The 11,625-nt window shown below is 34.1% G+C and overlaps 1 protein-coding gene across 1 annotated transcript in view; it reads right to left on the reverse strand.

Moving 5' to 3' along the window:
* STIM2 (stromal interaction molecule 2) overlaps window positions 1–11,625 on the reverse strand; it is a 76,894-nt gene that overhangs the window by 49,477 nt on the left and 15,792 nt on the right. The window contains exon 3 of the mRNA XM_015594839.2: window positions 7,373–7,487. Coding sequence (XP_015450325.1) covers window positions 7,373–7,487 — 115 coding nt within the window. The remainder of the gene's footprint in view (window positions 1–7,372; window positions 7,488–11,625) is intronic.

An 11,625-nucleotide genomic window follows, 5' to 3' on the forward strand; every position in this document is an offset into this window, starting at 1 on the left:
GTGTAATTTGGTAGGTTATTTGGGGGCTCTTGAAATGGTCAAAAATGTTTCCACATAAATTAATGGTAATTGCTTCTTTGCTTTACTCCATTTCAACTTACAAAAAGTTTCATAGGAACACTTTACTTTTGAATAGCTGGGAAAACCTGCACTTAAATGTTGTTTGAAGAATAAATAAGCAATATGTTTGAGTCGCCTATTCTCTATCTACAAGAAACTTTGACAATAAAAGACATTTGTTAGTGGTACAAATAATAACATTTGTAATTTTGAAACTAGATTCTACTTCAAGAAACGGCCTTCCTTTGTATAAACTGATTTCTGTGGATAATGAAAATCCAGTAGCTCTAGAGATGGCTTACGACAGCTTCTAGAATTAACAACGTCATATAAAAGTTGAAAAGTGTTAAAAACCTGAGTTAATAAAACAGCACAAGTATTTGAAGTATATTAAGAGCCTTGTGTTTTTTAAATGTGCTATATTAATTACAAATATCCTGAAAGCTATCAATCCAGCAGAGTGCCTCCCAGTGAGAGGTGACAGGAGATGAAAAGTAAACTGCCCTTAATGCAACTAACGCTTCTGGCTTTATCTGACCTCTGTAGACAGACCAACATACTCTTATTCTCTTATTCCACAGTGCTTACTACATATCTCGATTTAGACAGACCAACATATTGTTTACAGATTATATCACATCCTTTAATTACTTGTTAAGACTTTTCTCCAATAACGGACTACAGGTAGGTGGAAAACAGAAAACATATTCCTCATCTGCAGATCTTCACTACCTAGAACAACACCTTGCTTATAAGAATCATTTATTTAAAAATATTCATTTCTATCAATCAGTTAAATAATTCTCTTCAAACCAAATGGGTCCAAAAATCACCAGAAGGAAAACAATAAAATAAAATAATTTCTGAACAAAAGGGAAAAGTTGATTCAAGTCTTCTTTTAAAACATTTCTCAGACTTCATGATTTTTCATTTTCCCCACTCAAATTCCATATTATATTAAACTCAAAGCTGGTCTTCTTATCTATAGTGGATTCATTTTCCTATAACTCTTCTATAAGGTTTTCTAAAACGAGAAGCTATAATAGCTCCTAAATAGTGCAATAATGATAAAAATGCTAAAATACACTATCACCTCCCAACACATAGTAAATATTACTAACCAAAAATCTCTACAAGTATAAATCCTTCTTTGCTACTGAGACCAGACACAGATTGAGCTTCCTTAATCCAGTGCTCTAGGCAACCACTATCAATTGATAGCATTGGTATATGAGTGGACTCTTACTTGCCACTCTTGGAGCAGCTGATCAGGTTTAAACACCAACGCTCATTAGTCTGGTCTCTCTCTCTGACCTACTCTATTTTCTACTATTCCCCAACTAAGATGCCTCTTCCAACAATGTCAGTCTCCAGCATCCCCTAAATGTGCCAGGTTTGCATTTGTCTTACAAAAACGGTAATAACAAGAAATTAGTCATCAAGCACTTCCTATGTGCTAGGCACTGTTCTAAGCACTTTACATGTACAAATTCATTTCATCCTCAACCAATTTGATGACTTTTACTCCCATTTAACAGATGACAAAACTAAGGAAGTTTAAACACTATATGTTAATAGCAAAAGACATACATTAAAACAATTAATTCTTATCTCACATACACTAAAAATTATTATTATATTTCTGATTTGTAAATTGTGCTTATTTGAGGGATTTAGGATTTAAGTCTGGAATTACACCTATTCATTTGCTCATTTTAGTTTACTCATTTTTAACCTGTATATCCCTAACTTTCTCATTTCTAAGAAAAATGTATCTCTTTCAAAATCTTACTGAAGGCCATCTCCCTAATGAAGACTTCTCCATAATAAATATGTCATCCTCTTAAACTCCCATAATAGTCCCACTTACCTAGTATTTAATCAAACCTTCTTGTATTATTATTCAACATTTCATCTGTGAACACGTTAACAATACTGTAAGCTCCTTGAGGAGAAAGGCCTTATCTTATACTTCCTTATATTCTACCAGTGACTGCTATGCATATTATAAATATGCAAATAAATATTGTGTTGATGGATGTCACAAAGATAATGCTACTTTATTATTTGCAAGGCCTACATTTTGCATTACTCTTCTGATAATGCTAAACAATATGTACTGATCCTTTTTTCATTCCAGTCTCATCGTAACCAATAATGTACATCTAAAAGAGCTGGTACATTTTATCAACTTTTAAAGGTCCATTTATACTTTCACACTTAGAAGAAAATGCTTATGAATATTAAGGATACACATAAAGAAAACATTTATAATCCTCCTTTTAGAAATTTAACACCAATGATCAGGAATGTTTTTCCTTTATATTTCCTTTTATGTAACATATACATTTTCTTTTCCTAAACAAAAGAAAATACTTAGTTGTCTCTCTCTAGCTAGGCTTTACATGCACTTGAAAACAACCACTTTTAAGTGTCTCTTTCTTCTCTCAATTTCAGTTCCTTTAAATTTCAAATTAAAATAATAAATCTTCGGAAAATTTTTCAAATATCTATTCAATTTGTAAAGTCCAAAATTACACAGTGACCTTAGGTAAGACTCATGTTGAACAGGATGGAAAGATTACTTCATGATGGTCACAAGGTATAATAAGTATTTAACTCAATGAGTTATCTTTTTAAAAACAGTACATTACTTTATCAGTTTTTTTTAATCCACTATGGTCCCTAAATTTTATACATAAACAATAATTTTCTATCTAAATTTTCCTTTATTATATATCTGGCTACTATTTAATTGCATTCAGTAATTCTAACAAGATATCCAGTTTATCAAAATCTATCTGACATCTAATACTAGCTTTTAAAATGGCTGTCATTTGCATTGGACTATTGCTATGTGCAAACTGACCAAGCATTCACTATAGAAACCAAAAAAAGTGCATTTGAGTCACATTGAAATTTTTCTCTGTGAAATCAGGATCAATTTCTGCATAACACAATTTTATTTTTCGTCACTTAACATTCCATAAAGACCACTGGCACCTTTCACTCTCCAGAAAAGTACGCACTACAACGATATTTAGCCTAAAAGATCTGTTCATTTTATTAGTAAATATTATGACACTAAATCAAAAACCTTACAAAATGTTAAATACAGCTGAACATTTCAGTTTACCAGCTTTATTCAAAGATAGTGAACATTTACTGCCTACCAGGTGTTGCCAGGACTTATGCCAGACACTTTTACTACCTTACTTGCTTATGTCACACGACTTGCATTTTATAAGTAAATTTTTTAAATTTTCCTTTTTTAATTAAATTTATTGGGGTGATGTTTGTTAGTAAAATAATATAGTTTTCAAGTATACAATTCAATAATACATCAACTGTATATTGCATCATATGTTCACCACCCAAAGTCAAATCTTCGATCACCATATATTTGACCTCCTTTCCCTCTGCTAACCACCATACTGTTGTCTGTGTCTATGAGTTTTTATTTGTTTGTCTTGTTCATCTGCCGCTTTCAGTTTTATATCTCAACTTTTTCCATCTGACTTATTTCACTTAGCGTGATTACCTCAAGATCCATCCATGTTGTTGCAAATGAATTTTAAAATATGCCCAATGTCTTAATGTTCATAAACAGAAGAACCAGAAGTTAAACTTGTATGGCTTGAAAGCCCACACACTTCCTATAGCATGCCACCTTCATTTGCACTTCTAGCCAATTTTCAGGTAACTGAAGAAAGAGCCATGAGAGGGCTAACCACCTACGGTATACCTCTTTATTCCCTTCCAAAACTCTCAGTCAACCCTCACAGACTACTGCAAACACCACCTTCTATGTATAATCCTACCAGAGTTAATTATGCCTTCTAATGACCTATCTCCATATCCTACACTTAACTTCTATTACTGTACATATCACCATATATTGTAATTATTTATTTTGTCTTTGCAACTGAGCTATTTATGCCTTAGGCCAGAGACTTGTTTAACTCATCTTTAATACCCAGGCTCCAATGACTGCTTAGCACATAATAGATACAACCTGTTCTGCTACTTGTGTTTCTGTAACATGAATTAGTTTATGTGCAACCGGTTAACAGGAATCAGACATATATAATATGTACTTTTCCTCACATGTTATCATTTTACATATGCCAGGTAGCTACAAATGGATACAAAGTATACATAATGGCAAAAGAGCAAGCTATGAACTTCATGTCCCCTCACCACTCCTTCCTCGCTCCATTTGGCCACAGTCTCTGTTCTTAGAAATGTTCGCTGCTCAGTTCTCATCTTCCGGCACTTTGCTCTTGTATTCACAATATAGCAACCTCAACCCTACCTAATACCTTCTTCCATTAAATAATCTTATTTTTTAAGGTAAAGTCCTATATCTACTATAGTGTTTATTGATTATAAAATTAACACATCTTTTCACCTGTGCTAGTATTTTTATTAGTACTGTTAGTGCTCTGGTCACAAAGTTGCATAGGTTTTGAATAGTCTGCTTCAATCCCATTTTTTTCCCATAAACTCTATATTTTTAAGTTCATAATTTTGCAGAACATATATTTCTCAGGAATGCATATTTTTCATTTTGGCAGAAATGCCTGTACTCAAATGATGTTTGATGAACTGAATATTTGATGAACTAAACTACTGAGTATCCTATGCTCGTCAGGCATTATATATTCATTCATTCAACATTTACTGAATATCAAAGTAAATAAGGCACTACACTAGGTACTAGAGACACAAAGTATAATTGTGTATGTTTGCTCATGTGTGCGTGTGTGCACGTGTGTATATTTGTATTCATATTCAACTAAACAACCTTGAACTACATATTACTGCTAGAGGTATATTCTGATCTCTATATCAGCAGTTTCCAAACCTTTTCACAAGAATCTTTTTTTCGTTCCCAAGAGAACTCTTCAACTGAAACAAAATATACCAGGTAGGAGCAGAACCCTGCACATTAGGCATGCCCATGCCCAGTCCCTGAGATACCTCCGGGCAACCTGGGGCTTGTCAGGATACAATGTAAAAACCAGTGATTTAGCAACAATGACCCACCTTTACATGACCTGCCTCTATACGACCCTTTAATAAATAAAGAGTCTGACATGGGTTGAGAAAATGAATTAGGTCACTATAAAGCTCTAGTGGAGGTTTATTTCACTCAACTCCTCTCTCTTTCCTTTCATGCAGCTGTTGTAGTAGGGGCCCTAAGATAATTCCTCCTACGCCCTAATCCCCTAAAAAGGTGATGTAAGAGACTGGGTTTGGAGAAAAGGAAGCAGAGAGTAGATAATTTAGAGACTTTGAGGTTGGGGGGACGGGGGCGGGAATCTTAACATTATCATAATGGTAAAATCTTATGGGGTGAAAATTAAGGTGAAAACCTAGGGAAAAAGAGATTTAAGAGGCTTTTCAACTTGAAAAGGCCTGAAGCTGAAGAAAAAATAAGAAAAACATTCTCACAGATCACAGAAGATCTCACCAAGCTCACTGGGGCGGGAAACCAAAACGGGGTCTAAAGACAGATTCCCTCTGGATTTGGATGCATTAATAAACAAAACGAAGAAAGACAGCCGGGCCTGCTGAGGCTTACACTCTCGGAGGCAGGGGAGAAAGAGAAAGGAGGCAAACATAACAAATAAGTCAATTATATAATATCTGAAGAAGGTGATATATGATATGGGAAAAAAGAAAGTATGAAGCTGAGTAACAGGGATCAAGAGTACCAAAAAATAAAGGGGGGAGAGGGAGTATGGTTTGCAATTTTAAATAGAGTGGTCGGTCAGGGAAGGCCTCGTGAGATAACAGGCCTGATGAAGACCTTAATAAAAGAGGTAAGGGAGATGGCCATGAGGATGTCTGCATTTTTGCAGTTGCAGAATAGCAAGGAGTCCAGCTAGGAGAGAGCACAGTAAGATGGATGGGGCAGAAAAGAGAGGAGAGATAACAGGGTGGGAGTAGAAGGCAGATCATAGAGAGGCTTTTAGGTCTTTGTAAAGATTTTGGCTTTTACTCTGAGCCATTATAGGGAACTGAACAGATCTGATTTATACTTTAAATAGGTTACTCTGCTGAAGAAGAGACTCACAGCAGAGCACAGGTATACACAGGGAGGCCACTAAGCAGCTACTGCAATCACTCAGGCAAGAGATGGGGGCTGACCTAGGTGGTAGCATAACAGGTGATAAGAAGAGGTCAAATCTCTTCTTTCATTCAAACATGGTTATGTGGGCTCCATTCGACTTATCACATGAACAAAATCTAAAATAACTAGTAGCAATAAACTCTATAATGGATCTCCAATTCCTTTAGTAACAGCTACATTCTAAGATATTTCATTTAGATAGATATGTCTTACTGAGTTTTCCACCAATCTAACACTTTCCTGCATGAAATTTATATTCATTTATTCCTATTCTTAACCAAGTTCATATTACTTAAAAATAGTATGAGGAGGGAAAATGGAGAGACGGATTTCCAACGTCTATGTATCTTTAAGTGAGTGGTATTTTACCTTCTTTCCTTTTTTTCTTCACAGTATATTTCAACACATGCCTCTTTTAAAAGTGAAAACAAAAATAAATAAATAAGCAAGATGTAAACCTTCTACATTAATAAAAATACTGAGCATTGGTGGGATAGTTTTTTGCATTTTCTCATTTCTAAACATCACCATTGACAGTCTAGCAAACTTTATTATTTCTTTATATTCCTACTTTGTAATCTGTCCCAGCTTCCTTTTAATTTCATTTCATTTCATTATTCACACTTGCAAAGAAAAATATATATTACAACATAATTATTTGACTCCGATAAAACAATAGAAATATTAGAAAAAGACAGTTTGGCTGACTCTATTACTCAAAAAAATAATAATAAGCTTAATGGGTTTTTAAAAAATTTTTAGTAGCTTTCAAATAGTAGGGATCAAGTTGAGGTTTTAGGTTATATACTTCTCCTGTCCTAAACAACTGCTGTCCATAAAACAGCGTGAGGAGTTAAGAGCAGAAAAAGGAATAAAATATAAATTATACAACTTTATCATGCAATTATTAGAAGACTTCATTAAGGGGGTTATTTAAGAAAAAGCTTAAAAGTTCTACATCTTCTAAAGACTTTAGGAACTGTTCTCCATAACTAAAAAGAAAATTTTGGGATCCATGTTTATTTGATAAAATAATTACTTACTGAAATATAAATATCCTCACAGAAATGTTAATTTTAATTTTTTTGTAGGATCATATGCAATTAGTGAGTTAACAATGGCTAAGCAGGGCAGAAGGGCAGCAAGGAATCCAGATCATTAAAATAATCTTACCTTCTGATGTTTTCCACCGTTTCCATAAATCCTCAACAGTTATATGCTTATCTTCTCTGTGAAGATGGCTGTGTTTGTTAGTTGCATCTTTATATTTCATATCTTCTCTAATAAACTACAAAAGAAAACACGAAGTTAAATACTTGAATTCATTAGTTTCTATAAACTGAGAAAAAAATAAAATCTGAAATCCAGTGGGTAGTGATTTTCAGATAATGACTGGTACATTTTTAGTATTTTATACTCCCATTATTCTTATATGTTTATGTAATTTATTTAACAAAATGCCTTCTACTACTACTCATGACAGCAGCAGCAGTAAAAGTATTTATTTAATGCACGTTATTTGCCAGGTATTATTTTACATTATTTGATAAATATATCTATATAGCTATAATAAAACACACATATATACACAAAGAGAAAGCCATTTCACTTCATGACAGTTGTATTAGTTAAGTATTATGTATCCCCATTTTATAGATGAGAAAACCAAGGCTCAAAGAGGCTAAGTATTTTGCCCAAGGTTGAAAAAATAATGAACAGCAGAGCTAACAACCCAAACAGTTTGGTTAAGCTCAACAGCTTAATATACTGCCTCAATTTTATACATGTTTACCAAATACTTAGTGACACTAAATACTAATCTCAATTACTGCATCACATTTCTATGTTTTGCTATCTTTTAAGCTATTACTTATAGTTGAAAAGCATTCAATTAGTGTTTAGAACCAAAGTATTTTACAAAACTGAAGTAGACCTCTATTAATCTTACTTTAAAATAGTATAAATAGAAAGTACTAAAATTTTCTTTATGAAATAATATAGAAAGCACTAAAATTTTCTTTGTATTACTAAATTATATAAAAATTTTTCATTGTTCCCCACTATCTACCAAATAAAAAGCAAACTCCTTTTTATGGCTCACATACCATTTCTCAATCTTGTCCCTGACAACCTTTCAGGCCTTTTCTCTAGCTACTTTCCCCATATAAACTCATTAACCTAATTATAAGAAACTAATAGTTTTTTTAATTATTATGTTTTTTCTCCCTCAATATTTCTGATTTTTCTTGTTTTGGTATTGTTTTACTTGGGACTTTTATTGATTTTGCTCTGATTTCAAAAATATAAGATCATACAAAAAGATTACTTCAGAAATCCACAATGCTGAAAGTGAAAATCCTCTATACTCCCAAACTCCGGAAGCATATTTTTCTGACTTCCAAATACTAACAATGAACACTATCTTTAGACAAAGACCACATTTGTCTTTTGAGTAGAATTGTTCTCTACTGAAACTAAAAAAGAAAATTTTTAAAGTGTATAATATTAAGCAAATCATTTCACTTTTCTGAGCTTTAATAACCTTAGGTGCAAAAATCTGGTAGAAGAGAAGAGACTTCCGGTTTCTGGTTCTGCATGTAAGGAGCTTGGAAGTCACCACTCCATTCTAACAGTAAAAAAGCTGACCTATCTGAAAAGTAAAAAACTCTTCTTGGATCCATTAGAAAGGCAAGGACATAGAGCAAAGCACTGCCCAGTGCTGGGGTAGGAAAATCTTAACTATAATTGATGAATTGCTGGAGGTTCAGTGTAGACAAGTTTGAAAATTAAAAACTCCAGGGATACCCAACCGTAAGGAGGGTATAGAGGTTCAGAACGAGTCACACCATAATGTGCCTCTGTGGTTTACAAATTATTTTAAGCTAAAGACAACAGAGACCCTGAAGGCTCAAAAAAAATTTCTGTCCCCCACCTCAACCTGAAAGAATCTGAATTAGTATGAGATAAACTTTGTTGACCTATTCTATGGCAGAGCAAACTACTAGTTACTGAACATCTATCTGTTCTTCTTAACGTCCTGCAATGACCCTCTGAAGCCCCAAGGTGCCTTACCTCTTCTATAGTTCAGAATGTCATATATACCTAATTTTCCTTCTGTCTCTAAATCTCTCAAGTGTGTGGAGTCTCTGACTCTCTCATATATGTGGGGTTCTCATGTATACATATATAATTAAATTTGGTTGTTTTCTCTTGTTAATCTGTCTCATGCAGATTTAAACCTGCTGAAAGAACCTAGGCGGATAGAGGAAAGTTTCTTCCAACCCCATAAGGGACAGTATTGTGAGATCTACCTCCAGGAACTTGACCAGATTCCTAAACATGGGGAAATAAATCCCCTTCCAGTAGGAGGAGAGGAAAAAGAACCATTTCAAAATACTCCAAATGGCTCTGTTCCTCTTAACAAGCCTTCCCTCAAGGGAAACCAGTTAACCAGAGCCTAACTGACCAAGGAAAATACTCAACTCCACCAGGCTCTATCCTTCCAGTGGGAGAAGGGATATGCCCAACTCCAGCTCACTCGAGCCATCCCATCTCACCTGAAGAGGAAGAAAACAAAAACAAAAACAAAAACTGAGAAACACTGGTGAACTCCAAAAGCACAGGCTCACTATAAACTGAGACCTAATCAAAGGGCTGTAGAAAATTCCCTTTCCCTGACACCTCACCACCATATTACTAGAGGCCCATTTACAGCAGTTCCTTTTATTCCCATACATCATGACCAGCCATCAAGAAAAAATTACAAGGCATACCAAAAAGCAAAAAAAACACAATTTGAGGAGACAGAGCAAATATTAGAACTAGATGGCAGGGATGTTGGAATTATCAGACCATGAATTTAAAACAACTATAATATGCTAAGGGCTTTAATGAGTGAAGTAGACAGTATGTAAGAACAGATAGGCAATATAAACAGAAGGATGGAAATCCTACGAAGGACCAGGAATGCTAGAGATCAAAGTCACTGCAACAGAGATGGAAAATGCTTCTGACGGGCTTATTAGTCCACTGAACACAGCAGAGGAAAAAATTTCTGAGTTAGAGACTATATGAACAGAAACCTCAAAACCCGAAAAGAGAACAAAGATTAAGAAAAACAAAAACGGAATATATAAGGACAGTGGGACAACAACAAAAGATATAACATATGCGTAATGGGAACACGAGACGAAGAAAGAGAAAAAGGAAGAAATATCTGCAACAATAATAACGGGATTTTTAGGACAAATACTCTGCACATTATAATGATGAATATATGTCATTATACATTTATCCAAACAGACCATACTAAATATGAACCCTAAAGTAAACTATGGACTTTGGGTGATTATGATGTGTCAATGTAGGTTCATCCTTGATAATAAAGGTACCAATCTGGTAAGTGATGCTGATAATGAAATAGATTATGCATGTGTGGGGGGTAGAGGGTATGTGGGAAATCTGTTTCTTTCTCTGTTTTGTTATAAACTTATAACTGCTCTAAAAAAATTAAGACTTAAAAAATAAATGTTATGAAATAACATACACGTAAGAGTGTAAGAAAAGCAAGAACAATGAAGAAATCAGGACAAGTAGCCAGAAGCAGGAAGAAGAAAAGCCAAGCAAACTCTTTTCAATCCTACTCCCTACAACACCATGCTCAAATCAGACTGAACTATTCACTACTGCATAAATTAGTACCCTACATTCTTGCATTAATGCTTTTTCCCTACCTTCAACTACCTTTATCTTGGAATGTCCTACCTATCACCTACACCTGTGAAAACTATACCCACTTCCAAAGGTCCATCTCAAGGACTCCTCCTTCTCAATTTTTCCTTGATGCTCCCCAAACAGATGTGCACGCTCTCTTCTGAATTGCAAGAGCACTGCCATGATTCATGTGTATTCCTAGTACATAATTTGCCATAATATGTCTTGTATTATACATATGTGACATTATATGCCCAACTAGATGATAAGCTCATGGAGATCTATGCCCATTTTTTCATTCTGCCTCATATTTAGCACAGTACTCTCTCTATTATAAATAGGAACTTTAAAACATTAGGTGTTTTTTTAAATGAATGGCCAGCGATCCTTAGTCAAGAGTGCAGGCATATATTCTAAGCCTTTGAGGGGACTAGGGAAAAGAACATAAAAAGTAAATGGGAACAAAAATAATCAACTACTTGATTTTAAATATCATTTTTAAATTTTCATTAAAAATTTCTATATCTCCTTAGTTATATCCTGAAAAAAATTTTAGGTACTTATGGGACAGAAAGAAAATACTTTTTTAAAGATCAGTTGGCAAGGATGAGCAATTAAAATAAAAAGCTCTAAATATTTTTTATAATTATTTTATACATTTTCAGGATCAAGGTAAAATAATCCTTCAGTTTTAAAGAAGTGCTCTTTCTCAA

The sequence above is a fragment of the Pteropus alecto genome, unplaced genomic scaffold (assembly GCF_000325575.1).
Source record: "Pteropus alecto unplaced genomic scaffold, ASM32557v1 scaffold5, whole genome shotgun sequence".
NCBI classification, from domain to species: Eukaryota; Metazoa; Chordata; class Mammalia; order Chiroptera; family Pteropodidae; genus Pteropus; species Pteropus alecto.